The sequence below is a fragment of the Penicillium oxalicum genome, chromosome V (assembly GCF_001723175.1).
Source record: "Penicillium oxalicum strain HP7-1 chromosome V, whole genome shotgun sequence".
In the NCBI taxonomy this organism is placed as follows: Eukaryota; Fungi; Ascomycota; class Eurotiomycetes; order Eurotiales; family Aspergillaceae; genus Penicillium; species Penicillium oxalicum.
In genome coordinates this window covers 2,674,491-2,692,883 of record NC_064654.1, presented here as the reverse complement: position 1 = coordinate 2,692,883, position 18,393 = coordinate 2,674,491, and the positions used below count along the sequence as shown (strand labels likewise).

The 18,393-nt window shown below is 51.5% G+C and overlaps 5 protein-coding genes across 5 annotated transcripts; 3 read left to right on the top strand and 2 right to left on the bottom strand.

Moving 5' to 3' along the window:
* Nucleotides 1–16: 16 nt before the first annotated feature.
* Nucleotides 17–2,540, top strand: POX_e06958 (Conidiophore development regulator abaA; the record flags this gene model as incomplete). The annotated part of the gene is made up of 3 exons (XM_050115771.1): nt 17–440; nt 505–681; nt 754–2,540. The coding sequence occupies 3 exons, from the start codon at nt 17–19 to the stop codon at nt 2,538–2,540; spliced, it is 2,388 nt and encodes a 795-aa protein (XP_049968231.1).
* Nucleotides 2,541–4,987: 2,447 nt separating this feature from the next.
* POX_e06957 (uncharacterized protein) lies at nt 4,988–5,236 on the bottom strand (the record flags this gene model as incomplete). Its single annotated transcript, XM_050115770.1, has 1 exon — nt 4,988–5,236. The coding sequence occupies one exon, from the start codon at nt 5,234–5,236 to the stop codon at nt 4,988–4,990; it is 249 nt and encodes an 82-aa protein (XP_049968230.1).
* Nucleotides 5,237–6,262: 1,026 nt separating this feature from the next.
* POX_e06956 (putative NAD(P)H-dependent D-xylose reductase xyl1) lies at nt 6,263–7,421 on the top strand (the record flags this gene model as incomplete). Its single annotated transcript, XM_050115769.1, has 3 exons — nt 6,263–6,407; nt 6,516–7,303; nt 7,395–7,421. 3 exons carry the CDS (start codon nt 6,263–6,265, stop codon nt 7,419–7,421), a joined length of 960 nt encoding a protein of 319 aa, XP_049968229.1.
* Nucleotides 7,422–7,856: 435 nt separating this feature from the next.
* On the top strand, nt 7,857–8,838 carry POX_e06955 (uncharacterized protein; the record flags this gene model as incomplete). Its single annotated transcript, XM_050115768.1, has 2 exons — nt 7,857–8,009; nt 8,143–8,838. The coding sequence occupies 2 exons, from the start codon at nt 7,857–7,859 to the stop codon at nt 8,836–8,838; spliced, it is 849 nt and encodes a 282-aa protein (XP_049968228.1).
* Nucleotides 8,839–9,525: 687 nt separating this feature from the next.
* Nucleotides 9,526–14,374, bottom strand: POX_e06954 (uncharacterized protein; the record flags this gene model as incomplete). Its single annotated transcript, XM_050115767.1, has 10 exons — nt 9,526–10,026; nt 10,108–10,182; nt 10,258–10,665; nt 10,716–10,888; nt 10,959–11,247; nt 12,441–12,632; nt 12,710–12,808; nt 12,885–13,034; nt 13,096–14,171; nt 14,269–14,374. The coding sequence occupies 10 exons, from the start codon at nt 14,372–14,374 to the stop codon at nt 9,526–9,528; spliced, it is 3,069 nt and encodes a 1,022-aa protein (XP_049968227.1).
* Between the last annotated feature and the right edge of the window lie 4,019 nt (nt 14,375–18,393).

The following is an 18,393-nucleotide window of genomic DNA, read 5'->3' as shown; positions in this document are numbered from 1 at the left end:
GTCCTTGCCACGCTCCATGGCTGCCAACTGGCAACCCGAGTGCCTTGTGCCTCAGCATCAGCCGTCCCTGGAGACAGTGAGTGGCCATTCAGAGCGGGCCCTCCAGAACACGTCTGGAAATGTTCAGTCATATTCAGACAGCCTCGTCCATGGTCATACGAGTCGAGATGATCGTCTGCAGCACTTGGCCTACAAGTACCCTCAGCATTCGATTGCTGCTCACCCTTCCACGGGCCTGAATCAACAGGCTGTGGCCGCTCGACTGCATGCCAGGAAGTTGCGTCGACTCAATTCAGTTGGGCCAAACATGGCACCTCGACGGGGACGCAGTTACCTGAAGTCTCAGAAGTATTTGGAGTACCGTGCTCGACCTCGACGTGACACTGGTAAAGATGGTGAGCCCGTTTGGTCTGACGAGTTGGAGGATGCTTTCCAGCAAGGTAGATTCCCCAAGTCACCACCAGTGTCATCAATACTCACGCTGACCTCTTCAAATCAATTCAGCGCTGGAAGCCAATCCCCCAATGGGCCGGAGAAAATGGTCCGAGCGTGGAAAGTCTTATGGACGAAACGAGCTCATTGCCGAGTACATCTTCAAGTTGACCGGCAAGCGACGAACCAGAAAGCAGGTTTCCAGTCATCTTCAAGTGCTCGACTCCTTCCTCAAGGGTGACCCCGATTGTGAGTTGGGATTCCGAGACTATTTCGGCTACAAAGAAGATATTCATAGGCTAACATCCAATCATTCGCCAGGGGAACGCCTTGTCCGTGAACAGTCCACTGAGCGCTCCAGCGCGCATATGTCGGCAGTAGGCCCCAAATGGCGTGCGTCCATCGATCACCAGCCGGCTGTAAGCCAATATGGTGCGCACGGCCATTCTCAATATCATTCTCATCACATGAGAGCGATGCAGCCTTACGGTGACCTTCCGCCACCACACTACCCTCTGCCATCCAACATGCAGGATGTTAGCACCAAGAACATCCATGGCTTCGGCTTTGACATGTGGGTCAGTGCACCTCAGCAAGCGAATCGTATTGACAAGGCTCTGCATACATACACTCGCCTCCAAGGCGATCTGCATCACCCCAATGCTCCTCCCATGCCCCTTGAGAACGTCAGTGGATGGCGCTCCTCATTTCCCCACCTGGCCTGTGTCATGGATCAGCTCGATGGTCCTCTGGACTGTGACATTATCATGCTTGAGGTGAACTTGGAGCTTATGACAGACTTTCCACCCTCCGGCTCGAAGCTGGGCATCCAACTTGAATTGGACTTTGGCCACCCCACTGCCGGCGATGTGCTCATGGTCAATCAGATGGAAGGTTGGACCTGTGATACTCGCCTCTATGAAGATGGTCGAGAGCTCCGGGAAAGCTGTCAGCCCTTCTCGCAGCCTCAGTCAACCAAAGTGAAGCCCTTGTTTGAGTCTTCGTGGTGGGCCAAAGTATTCACAGAGTTGACGCAAGATAAGCGTATTGCCGAGGACTCTGCAAACCCCGAGAATATTCAGTCCACTGACGAGCGCACTCGTCGCTTCTTGCGTTCCCTGTCCGCAGTTCAAGAAATTCGGGCGGTACCACCAAGCTCCCGCCGTCTTGCCAATCAATACCAGGGCGATGGCCATGAGAGCGAGCGTATGGCCATTCTGGTCTGGAAATTCCGTCAGACTCGACCTGGGGAAGTCGGGACCACTACTTGGCGCCGCTTGATTCCCCATCCTGAACGAACTTCAACCAACAGTCCCCACCCGAACTCTGGGGTGGATCTTCCTCCTTTGTCCTTGGACTCCATCTTGCTCAACAAGCCCTCGCAAAGTGTTTACCAGACGCCGCAAGCCCACGATCTTCTTCATCACCACAGTCAGACACAATCGCAATGGCCCATGTACGCCTCCTCTCACGATAATGTGGCCAACATGTTCAGCACATCTAGCCACCTCGACTACCTGTCGTCGATCACCAAACCTGAGCACACCCTGGGCGAGAAGACAGCGGTGACCTCCGTGCTCGACTCCTTCCCTGTCACCCTGGCCCCCGAAACATCTCAGGCGTCGATCCTGAATGTCTCTAGTGGCGGGCCCTTGATGATGAACATGCACGATATGCCGCTCTCTCACGCAGGCCTTCCCTACAGTATGGGCCACGATGGCGGCCACTATGTATCAACCCAGTCGCATGGGGTCAATCTGCACGACAGTCACAGCGTCCTGAACGGGTTCTTTCCTAGTAACACACAGTGTCTGGATGACATGAGCAATGGCCAGACTTCTTGGGGTGCACACTCCAGCTCCCTCGCCGGCGATGTCGGCGAGAACAACTACCACCATCAAGCCCACCACATTCCATACCAAAATGAGCACCACGCCTCTGTTCCACGCGAGTCGCAACAGCCACATCACTTCGATGGTCTCTTACCCCCGGACGATATCATGGACAAGCTCGTTGGGCGCATGCCCAACAATCACAGCATGCATGGGGCAGGCCCTGAGCATGGGAATACTACATATGCCGAGAGCGGTAGTGCGGAGGGGGTCTAATTATGCCGCACGCCAAAAAATACAACTCCTGCGCAAGCCTCGCGAAAATATCACCAACGTTATTGCTAATGATAATCTTGTACCGCTCGAAGTCTTTGTTTTTTTCTTCTGCATTCTCCTTGTTTCCACTATACCTCCTGTGTTTGCATTCTTTTTGACATCTTTTGTTTCGTTTCAGCCTGTGCTCTTCTCTCCTCCATGGCGCTTTCGATTCTCAGTACCCTTTTACCTTCATACTTTTTTATTCTTTTATTGTTGCCTATAAGGCCTGGTATGGACTGCGCATCAATTGGGAGACAAAGCATCTGAAAATATCATCCATTTCTCAAAGTTATTTTCCCAATCATTTCGCCATAAATGTAATCCTCACAGGTCCGCAGATGAGAGACGTGTTTCAAAGCCGCGGGTAATCTTCGGTAGAGCGCGTCGGTAACATGTCTGGCCTTGGACCAGTCTGTTCGTCGAAGGGATGAATTTTCTTCCGAGGGGTCTGGGTTTGACTTCACGTAGACTTGATTACAAAGATTCCATATTGTATCGATGTCTTGTGAAATGTCTCGTCTTGATTGTCAAACGCAAAATTGTCTCGTCGCGTCCAAGTCCCGTCCTTGTGCCTGTTCCTGTGAAAGTAGGTTGTAGTCATCCCCTCGTAGAGCCCTGGGTGCGCCGACTTGACCCTGCCATCTTCAAAGACAAGAGTCTTTTTTTTTCTCTCTTTCGGATCTTGCTTCTCTCGAGGATATCTCTGGTACATACGTCTGTATGCATGGATTTTGCTTGCAATTGAACATGCAGTAATCTGCATGATGGAAGTCTTGCGTCTGCAGTCGCCCGAGGCCGAGAATGCCATGCTGCTTGCTCGGCAAGCCCGCCCGCCAGGGATGACCGGTCCTCGCAATGAAACTGAACCTCGCTCCATGCGTGATCTACGCGTGACAGCGACCCCCCTTGCAGCACCTGATTTGTGAGGAAGATGCAAGAAAAATTGTCTTGCCACCACTACTCTTTGCCGATCGAAGGATTAGCGATCGTAGAGTGTGGCCTCTGTCGCAATTGTTCGGATCGATCAATTATCGGTGGCTGCTCTGTTCGGTGCGCTTCTTGAGATTTCTCGACGGACCTTGAGCGAGTCCTCTGATTATTGCGCTCGCAAAAAATGCCGACCGCGATCACAAGACCATCGTCATCGCTGCGGAACCTCAGAGAAGGATCCGTGCCCGCTCCGTCCGAATCGACCGGTACCTCCGCATTTGACAATGGGCTCAGCACAAGAAATCAGACGCAAAAGTCATGCCCCCCCGACCTCAGGGCATATCATCAATTTGATTGTCGGCGTCAGGATCTGGGAAAGAGAAAGTGGCCATAGTTGAGACTGGAGAGGAGAATCGCCATCCTCGTTCTTCAGCCATTGTCCCTGGTCAACAAAAGCCGCAATTGGATGATCCCACTTGAAGGGGGGGGAAAAGTAGAAAAAAAAAAGTTTCTTGTTCAAATTTAGCCGGGAAATGGAGACATAACCGCCGTAGCTACGACTGTGTGTCGCAGAACCAAGATTTTGTGACTTATTATTCTCGCCGTGGCCGTCCCGCGGTAGGATTGGGCAATGCGGGGTTGGTCAGTCGCCCTTTGGAGAACCCCGCCATCGAGATTTCTCCAAATATCCGCCAATTGCGGACTCTGGGCTGGTCGAGGGTCGAGGGCCGCCCAAGATGGTAGTGGTAGAATTGGAGTCCCTTTCAAGCCTCACTTCGTAACCGATTGGCAGCGTCTTCGAGTCTTCCTCGACCGGGGAACCGAGTCATGGAGAGGAGGGGCGATTTTGCTTTTCTGAGGGGGGAAAAGCTCGGCAAGAAAGATCTCTTCAGAATCCTCGCAGTAACAGAACCAACGACCATCACCGACGGGCCCGCGACCATCGGTTAAAAGAGTATAGCACTGGGCCAAGGGAACCAACTACCAAGAGTTGAAACAGCCTGAGGAGGGCAGCGTGGATCAAGGGTGCATCCATCATATTACAATTTGCCGAGTTTGAGCCCATGCTGGCACCGAGTAGCAGAGAAACCAGTGTGAGTGGAACAGCGTCGTCGCCCGTGGAGGATTACATTCAACAACGACGAAGGCCATATGCCGACCGAGCGTAGGTAACCGAAGAGAGCTCGTCGTTTGGACAATAGTCCGGAATGGGAAATTGGGGGAACGGGAAATCATGCTCAGGGACGGGGAATCGTATCGAAAGACATCGGCATGCCGGTGTCCACCTTCCTCCTGTTTGCGCTTTCCCTGCTACTTCCAGTCCCAGGTACCATGCAAACGATGCGCTTCTCAGCAACGGCGTTCCCATTAGGCATGCAGAAGAATGTCCCGAGCCGGCATCTAGGAGTCGGTTTTCGACCGACTGCACTAACAAGCATTCACCCGGGTCGGAAAGAGGCCAACATCAATATTGATCATTGACCATGCCTTGTGGGGAGGAAGCTGTCCTCGGGGCACGGTCCCTTAGACAATGCCAGACTCGCCCCTCCAGCCCATGAGTGGGCGGACGATGACGTTGGTTTCTGCCGCCTCCATTTGGTGGGGAATGAGACTGGGAAGAATTGCAAGAATGAACCGAGGATTGACCCGATCGTCTCTCGCGGGCTGCCCGGTGCTCTAGACTCCGGGCCTCCCCAGCCCTCGAGGAACGAAGTGCAGCACATTTTAGAGGGGAGTGCATGTCATGGTCCCACTGCGGTCTGCAATCTACAATCTGTTGCTGCCACGTTTGACGGCCCAATGTCCTCGTGACTGAGCAGCTTGCTGAAGCGCCCCTCCAGTGCCCACCGCCGTCAGAAAGGGGACTAGAGAACTCTGCTCAGTTGTATGGGATGTCTCTGCGGCCAGGCCGCAGGAGCACACCCACTGGTTTGAACCAGCGAACACTGAAAAATACCACTATTGTCTGGCTGTCTGGGGGTTAAAAGCGAGTTTTCAGTTTAGCCGCAGTCAATTTTAGCCGAGGCGCCGGGCCTGGTGGAGAAGAAATGTACGGGGTCACACTCTGGCAAAGTCCCCGGACTGGGAATGGACTGGAACTGGACTCTTAGAATTGGGATTAGTGGAGAACTGACCAGCAACTGGAGTGGAGTAGGAGGGAGGATGAGAGGCAGGCACAGCTGATGGGCAAAGGTAAGTTGTCACAGGGGAGAGATTGAAGATGATGATGATGATGATGATGATGATGATCCGTAGAGCCATTCATCATCACAATCATGATCAATTTGATTGATGTTTTCAAGGACAAGTGAACGACAGCTGCAGCATGAGATTCAGACAGGAGAGTTGATGTGAAGAATGGTGAGTGGTGAGGGGCAAAATGGAGGGGCTCGCGGGGGAGATGAGCTCGGACTTTAGCCTGTCCGTGACACCGTTTGGAGACCTTCGACGGCCCAATTCGGACGATTACATGCATTAAAACATGAGGGTGAGGGGCAAAAAAAAAACAGAGTTCCAGTGTTGGTTTGTGCCATTCTTACTGTTGGGATTGAGATGATCATTATCATGATTTTTATTTAATTTTTTATTCATTTTTTGGAAGAGTGAGAGGGGGGAATTGGCGTCATGGGCGTCTTTTAAATTCAATTGCGCTCGCTCGTGTCGTTCTTCCACTCTTTTCATTTCTACTCTCTCCTCCCACTACTCTTCTCTCTCAATTCCTTCCACATACACACATCACATCCTCCAAGATGTCTACTCCTACCATTAAGCTGAACTCCGGCTTCGAGATGCCCCTTGTGGGCTTTGGTCTCTGGAAGGTCAACAACGACACTTGCGCTGACCAGGTTTACAACGCCATCAAGGCCGGTTACCGCCTCTTCGACGGTGCCTGCGGTACGTGAAGAAGACTCATAATCCTTTGTGCGCGCGATGGTTCATTGGACACTCGACGGGCGGAAATCTCCAAGACTCCAGGATGCTGACGACACAACATTCATATAGACTACGGCAACGAGGTTGAGGTCGGCCAGGGTGTCGCTCGCGCCATCAAGGACGGTCTCGTCAAGCGTGAGGACCTTTTCCTCGTCTCCAAGCTGTGGAACAGCTTCCACGACAAGGAGCAGGTCGAGCCCATTGCCCGCAAGCAGCTCAAGGACCTGGGCATTGACTACTTCGACCTGTACATTGTCCACTTCCCCGTCGCCCTCGAGTATGTGGCTCCCGAGGTCCGCTACCCTCCCGGCTGGACCAACGCCCAGGACAAGGTCAAGCTGTCCAACGCCACCATTCAGGAGACCTGGACCGCCATGGAGTCCCTCGTCGAGAAGAAGCTCGCCCGCAGCATCGGTGTGAGCAACTTCAGCCCTCAGCTGCTGATGGACCTCCTCCGCTACGCTCGCATCCGCCCCGCCACTCTCCAGATCGAGCACCACCCTTACCTCACCCAGAAGTCCCTGGTCAACTACGCCCAGAAGGAGGGCATCGCCGTCACTGCCTACTCCTCCTTCGGTCCTCTCAGCTTCATCGAGCTGGAGATGCAGAACGCCAAGGACACCCCCAAGTTGTTCGAGCACTCCGCCATCACCAGCATTGCCTCCAAGCACAACCGTTCTCCCGCTCAGGTCCTCCTGCGCTGGGCCACTCAGCGTAACATCGCTGTCATCCCCAAGAGCAACGACCCTACCCGTTTGGCTCAGAACCTCCAGGTCACCGACTTTGACCTGGACCAGAGCGAGCTCGAGTCCATCAGCGCTCTGAACCAGAACCTGCGCTTCAACGACCCCCAGAACGTAAGTTTGAACCATCCTCATCCCCCTTTTATCACTTCTGCAAAAGCAGGGGGCAAAAAAAAAAAGACAAGCACGCTAACATCTCCATCAGTACGGCCTCGATGTTACCATCTTCTAAGTAAATACCCAAAGATGCGTGGTTGCAAAAATCGATGGTTTAAGAATGCAATGCCATTGGACACATATGTACATACCCAGAGGAGACCCGACTTGATGAACTTCGGGCAACTCGTGTGTCTTACGAGATGAATGAAAATATAGATCAACTGGATTGATTGAATACACCACACCTCCCCTGTAAACCTTTTTTTTCTGCCTAGTTTTTTTTTATTTGTGCTGGACTTGCTCTCGCAGGACCATCACTGAGAGAGCATCCCGTAAGCGTGAGGGGATGCCAGACCACCGGAGCTTCCCGCCAAGAGATCCCTCAGAATTTCTCCGCAGTCCGCAGTCCGCACCTCCGCGACCTCGCCTTCTTTTCTTTTTGTTACCAGCCTAATTGACTCTTCCACCTCACTATCTCGTCCAATGCAATTGTTACCACACTCTGCAAATGACCTCGAAACCAGCCCTGCATGTCTTGAAAAGACTGCCTGCGCAAGTCCACATTCGCGCAAATCCATCACCGAGGAATCTGGCGGAGAGCAAACAGATCTTCGCCGCTCTCCAGCGCTACGGCGAGATCATCAGCTTTCGGAACCTGAAGGTTGGCGCGACCCTCCCCTGTGTCGTTGCATCTGAAATCGATCCGATGACAAGAAAAAAAATGGAGTTAGAAAAAGAAAGGAAGGGGAGAACAAGGAAAACGTGTATATATTGACCGATTCTTTTTCCAACAGTATGACATCTTCAACAACACCGAGCGAGAACGGCCTTTGCTCGCCATCTTCGACTCGAACGAGGCGGCCGAGCGCGCCATCGCCGCATCCCCATTAACTATCGATCTGCCTGCGACACCACTACTCCCTTCATCATCAGCAAAAACTTTGACACGAAATCCCTACGCGACCTCATCCACCACGCTCTTACCCCCAGAGACCTCCGATCAACCCCCCTCGTCCAAACATGAATCACATCCTCCCACATCCTCATCCTTATCCTCGTCCTCGACTCCGACTGCCAATCCTCTCTCAATAACATGCACTATCGAACCATCCCGCCACAACTACGAGCGCGCAACCCGCCGCAATCCATTCTACAGCACATTCTCCACAGACAAGCACAGCCCAATCTACCAGGACATGCGTGGCGAAGAGACAGCCACCCCGCTGGCGGAACTTGCCGATGTCCTGCAGCGCACAAAGAGCCCGACCTTTGCGACGCAGCGGTACGGAACGCGCGTGCATGCGCAGCGTTTGGGCGCAGATAGTCTAGTGCGATTGTGGAAGAAGGGGGCGGCGGACCGGCAAGCGAAGGAAAGATCGCAGATCAGGGAGTGCAGTGCAGATGGGACTTCTTCCACTGGCTCTGTCGCTGGGGTTGCTGTGGACGGGGAAAAGGCAGGAGAGAAGCCGGGCGTTTCGGATCGCGGTTGAAAAGAAGTACTCGGGAGAAAATTGTCGGGTGGTGAAAGTTGATGATCGGTCGTGGAACGTGTGTGTGCTGGGCGTGTGAGAGTCGCGGGCGACTCTGCGCTGAATTTCGTCGACGCCGGTGGGCTCTCGTCGGTGTCTGTTTGAGGGCGGGTCTATCAGACCGGACTAGGCTTACAGAGGTATCGAGGCAAAGAGAAGGACTGGGACGGGTCTTTTTTGTCGTTGGCGATTGGTCTTGTCCCCGAGGAGGACTTAAGAATCATGGACTGCCAAAATCATCGCCCAAGTCGGGTTGATACGTCTCCGGCCAGCCATCATGGCCAGCAAATGCAGTAGATATGTACGAGTATTACCTCGCCCGCCTACAGCATTATGACAGTAACGCTATGGGCCTATTCTTATCATAGGGCTGAGAAGCTGGGCAGAGGCTTTTTTTGCGTGTATGCAATGTACGTGTACTGGACAGAGCGACAGGAACAAATATTCCCCAAAGATATCTCGCATTCTGCGCTGAACGACTTTGTCTCATTTCTCATGACCCACTCAATCATCCATGTTGAGACTGGTTACCTATCTGTCGTAGCAAGGCTGCCCAAGAGCAGGAAGGATGAAGTTTCATTCGTCAAACTAGGTCAACGCCGCAGGGTATTTCAAACTCGCACATAAGCTGTGGTGAGAAAAAGAGATTTAGTCAGTCGGCCACGGATGCCACAGGTTCGTTTTCAAAAATGACAAAAACCACAAGATCCCAAAGTTGGGGGAGGGGGGGTCCGCATATAACTTACTCGCATCAATCTGTTTGATCTGGGGCAACGCCAACCGCACTTTGTTTCGGTAGAGGGCTGGGGCGTTGGTCTGAAGAGGATTGCCCTCGAAATACACCGTTTCGAGATTCTCCTTGTCCTTCAACTCCCGCTCGACCTCGTCGAAGCTAGCGAGCTGGTTGTTGGACGCCCAGAGTTCCTCGAGGTTCTTCAATGTGCCGAGGTGTTCAAGATGAGAGACTTGGTTGTTGGAGAAATCAAGGACTCGAAGAGTCGTCGTGGATTCAAGGCCGGAGAGGTCTGTGATCGCGTTGTGGGAAAGGTAGAGTTCTTCCAGTTTGGGAAGGGCAGAGAGGCCGGTGATGTTCGTGAGGCGATTTGACTGGATGGAGATAATGCGCAAGTTGGAAAGAGCGTCCAAGTTCTGTTTGGAGGAAGAAAGCAGGTTTTTTTTAGCATGATCTCGAGGCCTTTCAAGCTCATACGGCTCCAGCGACCTTCATACCTTCATCTCGGTGATTTTGTTCTTTCCAAGCCAAAGTTGCTCGAGGGACGCCAGCGAGTCGAGATTCTCAATTTCCTGTGATTCAAAGTCCTGCGTCAATTCTCGACTCTTCTAAAACGTGTGATTCTTTTTCTCGGGGTGCCTTCGTACACGGATGCGATTCGCGCCCAGCTCCAAATTCACCAGTTTGTCAAGACCCTCGAGACCTTCAATCCGAGAGATCTTATTTTGGACGAAATAGATGTCGGTCAGCTTCTTCAAGTGATCCACATTCTTGATATGCTTGATCTTGTTGAAACTGAGATCGAGACTCGTCAGATTCTGGAATTCATCTAGTCCTTTCAGATGCGAGATAAGATTGTCGTAAAGATCGAGCTCTGTCAGAGTTTCGGCGATATTGGAGGGGAAGTCAATGCGGGTAATTTGGTTTTGTCGAAGGCATAGTCTCTGGAGTATTTGCGATGTCAGCTTGTCATGTACTTTGAAGATGCAGCTTTCACGACCCGCCACATATCCGAGGCTAGATCGCCAACTGACGACACTGCGTAACCATTTTCCCTGCAGAGCCACGATATCGTCTCCTTTGATCAAGGGAAGCAAAGTCGTACCTGAAGTTTTGTGAAGCGCTCCAAGCGCAGCGCAGCGAGAGACGAGACGCGGCAGTGGACTAGATCGATATCCTTTTCACATATCACACCTTGATCAGCATCAACGTCTTGGAGTTCCGAAGCAAAGAGATATTCACAAACCTCGACGTTCACGTCCTCCTCGGCAAGCAAGTCTGACGCTCGTCAGCTGCGGAATTCACGTTGCAAAGGATTGCAGCGCATATGCTTCCGTTCAACCCTTACCTTCATCTGCATCAATTTCCTCCACTGGCGGCGCCTCAGGATCAGAGTAATCTGAGTCCTCGAGGGCCTCTGGGTTTGTGATCACAGCTTTAGGCTCCATTCTCAGCTTTCCGTCCCAGCCTTCTTTGTTTTTCATGGTGGGGTTGGTGAGGGAAGACGGCACGGTTTTTGGTGACGGCGGGGGAAAATTGACGTGCTGCGACTGCGGGGACGACGCTGCACGATGGCTGCGGAGCCGGGATGCAAGAGGCGGATTGGGCTTTCCGGGTTCTTTATTCGAAGCCTTCCACTGGAGTCCAAAAATGTAATCAAGGTTTCGTGAATGCGACTGATTCAAAAGAGAGAAAAACTTGGAAGATGGGCAGATGTGTGGAAGAGAAAGGTTCGTCGTCTTGTCCTGCTCAAGTCCGCGTGCGGGCCACTTCTGATTGCGGTTCTCCGCACTCAAATCGGGGCAAATCAGACCACACCAGCCCAGGCCGCGGTCTGCCCATCAAGTTCGCGGCTAACTGTACGCTTTTCTCACACAGCTGCTATTCAGTTACTCGGACTTGATTGTTTCCTCGGATTATGTACAGCTTGAAATGCATAGAGCACAAGAACCCACGTTGCAGCTCTCAACGACCACCACTTTCGGAACAGTGCAAGGAAGTACCTCAATATTAGTTGCCCTACTCAAGGCAGAACAAAGGTCACCATGAATGACACAGACTGAGCAAGTAAGAAATACAGGGGGGGGGGGGGGGGGGGGGGCGAGGGGCACCGTGGGCGAGGGAGGGGGGCGCATAAGCAATACTAGACGCCTGCGTAACATATGAAATAAAAAATGCGGGACTTGATGGAAACACATTGTCAGGGCAAGCTAGGAAAAGAATCAGATGATGGCGTGGCGGGGAATCGAATAAGCAGAAAGGGGCAATATGGAGGGAAAAATTGGGAGCAAAGAGAGGCCCGGAGCCAGGTGAAGCGGCGGGCTATGAAATATGGCTCAAGAACTGAGGAAGAATGCCGGTTCGAGCAGAGGAAGAAAAACTAAGAATGTCTCCAAGGGACAAGGATGAAGAAAGGAAAATGGCCGGACCGACTGAGCGGACAGTCCTATGCTGATGAGGCCACAGGGCGAGCGACAGATGCAGCAGCATCATGAAAATCATGACACCGGGAACCCAGTTCCGAGTCCATGTAATTGCCTGGGGTCAGAAGATCGAAATCGAAAGAGATAAAGAAACAAAACAAGGGAGAGGGAGAGGAGAGCCGGATCGAGAGGCCAAACCGCCATTCATGAGAAATGCTTGCAATCGAGACCGTTGTTGCGTACTGTGTCTGGGTGGGCCCGATACTGCAGGTGGAAACGGTGCTTTTTCTTGGGACAAAAGGAAAGGAAACTCAGGACAGGTAAAAGAAGGACTCGCTTGATGGGGGAATCTCGGGCATAAGAAAGATCTGGTCCAAAGGTGGGCCTTAAAGGGTAATGTCCAGTACCATGCTGACGTCTTGAACTTCGGCCTTGGCCAGATCCTCGAGAACTGGGATCAAGTCCAGCAGTTCATTATCGTGCGCGTCAGAAAACCAGCTGCTGATGGGGATGGCGTGTTGGGGATGGAAGATGTACGAGGTGGGTGAGTTGTCGATGATGATCGTCTCTCGCAAGTCACGGCCAACCTGGGAAAGGTCCTGTTCCACATAGTAAGTACATGGTGGCTCCTCGATCCCTCAAAAAGGGAACAACGACGGCCTGGAATGGCACTGACCTTGACATAATTTCCCTGGTGATTGTAGCAACTCTCCCGGAAAAGACGGTGGTGGATCACATTGTGGATATCCAACTGATCGAGCAACGGGTCACCGTACTGAAAGGAGGGGGTTAGAAGGAGTCAGTCGTTGGTCGTTGATGTGGCTGTCACAAAAGATGTGATATTAACTCACCTTGGAAACCGACGCGGTAAACACCACCACCTCGTACAACTCCCCCACGCGCTTCATGAATTGATCCACGCCGGGCCGCTTGATCACGTAGATGTTGTGGTACTGTCCTTCGATCTCGACCGGAATTGTGAAGTCCGCACGCTCCAGCACCTGTGGGGGTTTGCCAAGTTAGCATCTGGAGGCCCGCCACTTTCATCAAATCTTCACGCACCTTGAAGCTGCTGTGCACCAGCGTCTCATCCAAATCCAACACGAGGCATTTGCGGTTTGCGAGGTGGGGCAGTGCAGGTGGCAGCAACCACTGCTGTCGCAGTCCTCCATCCTGGGCTACCTCAGGAACTGGGGGAGGTGGGGGAGGTGGCAGAAGGGTGACTGTTTGAGCCGTTTCTTCAACTTGCGAAGGAGTCTCACCGGCCTCTTCGGCAACCGTCTTTGGGGCCGTTTCGGCAAATGTGGCGATCTGGGTTGAGGAGCTCTGCTCATCTTCTTTTGCAACAAAATCTTCGGACTCCGAGACTAGCCCAGTCGCGGGCACCGCGCTTTCCTTGTGCGGGGCGGAACTTTCGTGGGGGACTTCGGTGGGAAGCATAGTGTTGGGAGTTGCGTCGGTCTGGGCCTCAACCGGGCTTGAAGATGATGGATCCCGTTCGCGAGGGTGATCGGCAGCAAGTGCAGCAGCGGCTTTTTCATCCCCAAAATAGGCGGGATCCTTGGACTCGGCGGTACTAGAGTCACCGGCATGGGCCTCAGTCTTGTCTGGAGTGGGTAGTCGGTTGGGAGTCACCGGCTGCTTGGATGTCTTCTTTGGTGGCACTGCGTTGTCATCGCCATCCACATCAGCTGAGGAGCAGCAGCTGAGGAACGAGAAAAGTCGGGACCCTTTCTTCTGCAAAGGCTTCGGAGGACCGTTTGATTCGGACGAGGTAGGTTGGGCCGTGTCTGGGCTTTTGTCAACGCTGGGCGCGTCTGGCTGGTTGCGACGCGACCGTCTACTACTGGCACGGCTACGTTCTCTCGCAATATTCAGAATGCTAACTCTGGATCCTCTCCGGCTAGGGTCGTCCTGAGTCGCCTCCGCTGTCTTTTCCGATGTCGGCTGTTGATCAGTCTTTGAAGACCTGCGGGATGGGATCGGAAGATGCAGACGATTCTTCTTCGGCGGAGCATCTGCTGGTGCGGACGAAGCCGGCGCGCTTGGGGATGAGGTCGGCTGGGAGGTAGCGCGATCATTGGAGGCCTGGCTCTCAGCGAGATTGGAACCTGACATGTTGGACGCCGGGTCCGAACCTGTTACCAGCAATCGACGTTAGCAACCAAGACTCTTCTGGGCCCTGTCTTCCAAGGAGACAGCCTATGAAGTAAATATCACGGGCGCATATCTTACCACCAGGGTCCAAACTGCTGGAGGGGCCTGTGGTCATGGGGTCTTTGCCCATGGACTCGGGGGCAGGGACTGTAGAAGGAACCCGCTCGACACTTTCTTCTACCATTGATAGAGGTCACTACCAATTATCTCAGATCGAGCCCGCGAGAGTTCAGGTTCAACAAAAGCCACTCTGAGTGTGGTTGAGCTTGCTCAGGAGCTGAGGAGGTCGGAAATTGCAGCTGGTTGGGAAGGTCAACACGCCGCCTGGGATCAAAAGTGAGGCGAACGAGCTGATTTCTTTGACACCTTCCTCGGAGCGGACCAGCGACTTCAATAGCCCAAGGCTGACAGGGACAGCCCAAGCAGAACAGAGATGGCGATGCAGATGATGCTCAGCTCGAGGGTGGTATGGGCAAAGGCGAGAGAGGAGTCGGGGATGTCACGTGTGGAGAGGTCGGGGGCAGAGGTGGAAAGGTTCCTGTCCCTTTAGGGCGGGCCGTCACTGCTGGAGCTCCCTCTCTCCGTTCAAAAAGGTCTTTTGGTAATCGGTATTACTGAGGTCTTCGTGTTCTGGCCCTGTTCCTCGGCGGCATCTTTCGGTTTACCATACAACAATACGACCGTTTCACCGCGCTTCAGAGGGTCGAGGCACACAGTAGGCCTGACCCTGACTATCCGTCTTCCAGAAACCGTTCCTGCGACGAGCTCGATGCCTTGCTTGCACCATTTTAGGAAAACTGGAACACCAAGCCGTTCTCTCCATCCTCAGCTATACATCCCAAATTACGCGATTCGCGGGAATGGAGGAAGAACTGTATGCGTATTCTCCGCTCTAAGCTCCCCTCGGCGGCTAAGCTCTCGATATCACCTTGGATCACACCGGCCGCCGGGGAGAGGTGCTTGGGTCGGAGTACCATTTTGGCTGCTGGCGCCAGTGCCGTGACGGGCATTTCTGTACCAGCGTGGGTACCCTCATACGAGTAATAAATAGAACGGTAAGGTATCATGCGGGACTGCATGGCCATGCATGAGGAGCATACGTACAGTGCAACTTCAATCTCCAATTTCCAGGTTGTTCTTGGAGCGGAAGAGAAACACATCTGACCTCTGGCACAATTTCAGGTCCCCCCTGTCATGCGCCTAACGTATGGTACATCCATCCAGATTTCAGATTCAATCTGAACCCCTTATCGGTCCACCGTGCTGTGATCATGGTTGTGGACTCGAGGAATGGATTTTGTTCTACATGGCCTGAAAGGAATAGGTGGTGGTCACTGGCCACTCGCCAGCCCCCCCGCCCGCTCGAGAATACGGACTAGTGTACCACAGGACTGAGTGTATGCCGCATGACGGTTCACTCCGGCCTTCTCGCTTGCCCCTTTTTAAATGATCTTCCAGGGCCTTTCGCCTTGGCTGCAGGTAATCATCCGCCTCACGCGGGCGGACCAGTGGGGGGAGCTGTGCACTTGTAGTGCACGGTGCACAGCATTACAGAAAGTGGAGGGGCTGGTATGAGCCATGGCTTCTAGAGCCTACTACACAACGGACGGAGATGAGTAATTTTTTTTCCAAGCACACCCCTTGTGTACATGTAAAGCCAATTTTTCTCATGCCAAACCACACTCTCATAGCCCTAAAGAATACTTACAGGTATACACTATTGCCATGATCGAGCTATAGTGCTAGGAACTCGCTGCGCACAATCACCTATTCACGATTCATTTACATACCTATGGTGTAGAGGAGTAGAAGGGGAGTATCATGGTGGTTCAAAAGAGAGAGCTTTAATCTGAATGATCAGAATACTAGACTAATAGATCCTCGTTCAATCATGACGTGGATGGCTACTTATTAACTTAGATAGCGAATTCTGCCATCTTCTTAGGCGCCTCGGAGACTCATAGCAACTGATGTTCCCATATCATGTTTCGGGGAGGGGACGTAGTGGTACTACATATGTATATTTTTCTTCCAATGGAGCTGATCTCAGTCGCCACTGTTACCTTGATCTAGATAGGATCTCTTAATGCATAGATACTACTATTGCTATTTTAAGCCCAGCGTGAAGACTAAGATGTACCGTAACCCTTTTCTAGCAATAACGTAATTCCCGCCCGAGTGAAATACCCGCCCGAGTGAAATAGCTACACCTATTAGAAAATTTAAAATCGATTATCTTAACTAACACCTATTAATTTAGCTAAATATAGCGGTTTTTATATGTATTAATCCTGTGGCTAGTCTCCCTACACCTACTATACCTAGGCGGAGCCCTAGTACGTAGTAGATCTGCCTGACTAGGCAATTCGCCTGCCTTATGCGATACTACCGGGCTATCTTTAACTGGCTAGTCTAGCTGCTAGGCTAGCTAGAGGCCCTCTTCGACGCTTAAACCCTCTTCGTAGTGTATCTTCCTATTCGACCGATTACGCTTCTTGATAATCCTCTTATTCGCTATACGCAAATTCGTATTATCCTACGCTAGTAATATAGCGTTGTGAAGCGATAGTGTAGTACCCTTGATAATCTGATTAAGTATACTTTTGATCGGGCTAGGAGGGCTATTTGACTAATAGCGTAGTAGATCCTTAAGTATCGAAGCTTGCTTCTGTAGCTAAACGACGGTTCTAGGTGTTTTTAGTGTGAACTAGCTAGATCTGCTACTTAGCTAGCTACTTAATAGTGTAGGCGTTCGTAAAGAGATATTAAGCTTTGAAAGCACTCTTTCTGTATCGACTAGTACTAGCCTACTAGCTACGAAGCTATTCTGAATAATAGCTAGCTTTTAGAAGGCCTCTAGTCGCGCGTGTTAGTAGTTCTCTAAGAAATCGTACTTATCGATATAATTATATCCCTTGCGAGTAAGATCGCTAACGAAACGGCTATACGCCCTCTTAATTACTACAAAGTAGCTAATATCTAGTAGTTATAGTAGATATAATAAATACGAAGGTATATATAGAGGTATAATATCGTTTTCTGCGTAAATTCGGTCGAATTGCGGCGTAAGATAGCTACTATAGCCGTTAAGAATTAGTAGGCGAAAACGGCTATATATACGCGAATTCGTTAACGGGATAAAAAGCTTTTGTAGCTAACGTAGGCTAATTATATCGGTAGTCTAGCTATTATTAGAGATCTCGAATCGCTAGTTATATAGTAGGTTTTTAAACTAATCCGCCTTAGCTATTTTGCCCTTGAAGATTATATATAGAGGTAGCGAATAGCTATCTGCGTAAATTACTTTAATAGTAGTAACCTATTCGCGATTTCCTGGCTATAGAAGACGTCTCCGACTATAGTATTCCGCTCGCGTTACTACCTTCTGCGACGATATTAGGCCTATTGCAAAGCCCGTCTTATTAAAGTTATAGATATCCTCCGCTTGTATCCTGTTCTTATTAATTACGCTTTGTATAGTCGCAAACTAGGCTCGGAGGGCCTTGAGGTCTTCGTTTAATACGCGTTAGTAGTCGTATCGTACCGAGTAGCGTATACGAAGCTTATCGCGACGTTAAACAAATTTAATAGCTAATTCTTGCTAATAGTAGGCGGAGGTTAGCTATCGCGCGTAGCTAGTAGGATATTAGCTATCTCTTCTATAGTAGCCGGCCTAGGCGCTACTCTACGCGTATCTATAGAGAGAATCTATTTAGTAAGCGAATCCTCTTCTAATTAGGTTAATTTATAGCTATTTGGGCGTGTATCGACGCGTAAGGGAAGGCTATTCGCCCGTCGGGACAAGGTAATATAAGATACACCAAATTGCTTCGTAGCTGCGCGAATTGATTTGAATTGACCCTTTTGAATAGCTCGTAGGGCTAATATAACCCTGCCCTCTTGCTCGGTCGCTTTTTGCCAGGATTCAGTGCGTTTTGGTGGCATAGTAGATGGTTGAAGTAGGTAAGTAGGTGAGAATACGCGATTTCTGGTGGGGTGTTTCACTCGGGCGGGTGTTTCACTCGGGCGGGAATTACGTTAGCCAATTGCTTCATATGAGTAAGCTGCCTAGTTTCCACCCACAACCCACTCCTACAGTCTTTCTGGGGTCCAGTCAGCTATCGCTCATCTCCTCAATCTGGCAATACTGCATTCTATGGCACTAACTGCCCGAGGTCGTCAGCCTGGGTATGACTGATGTAT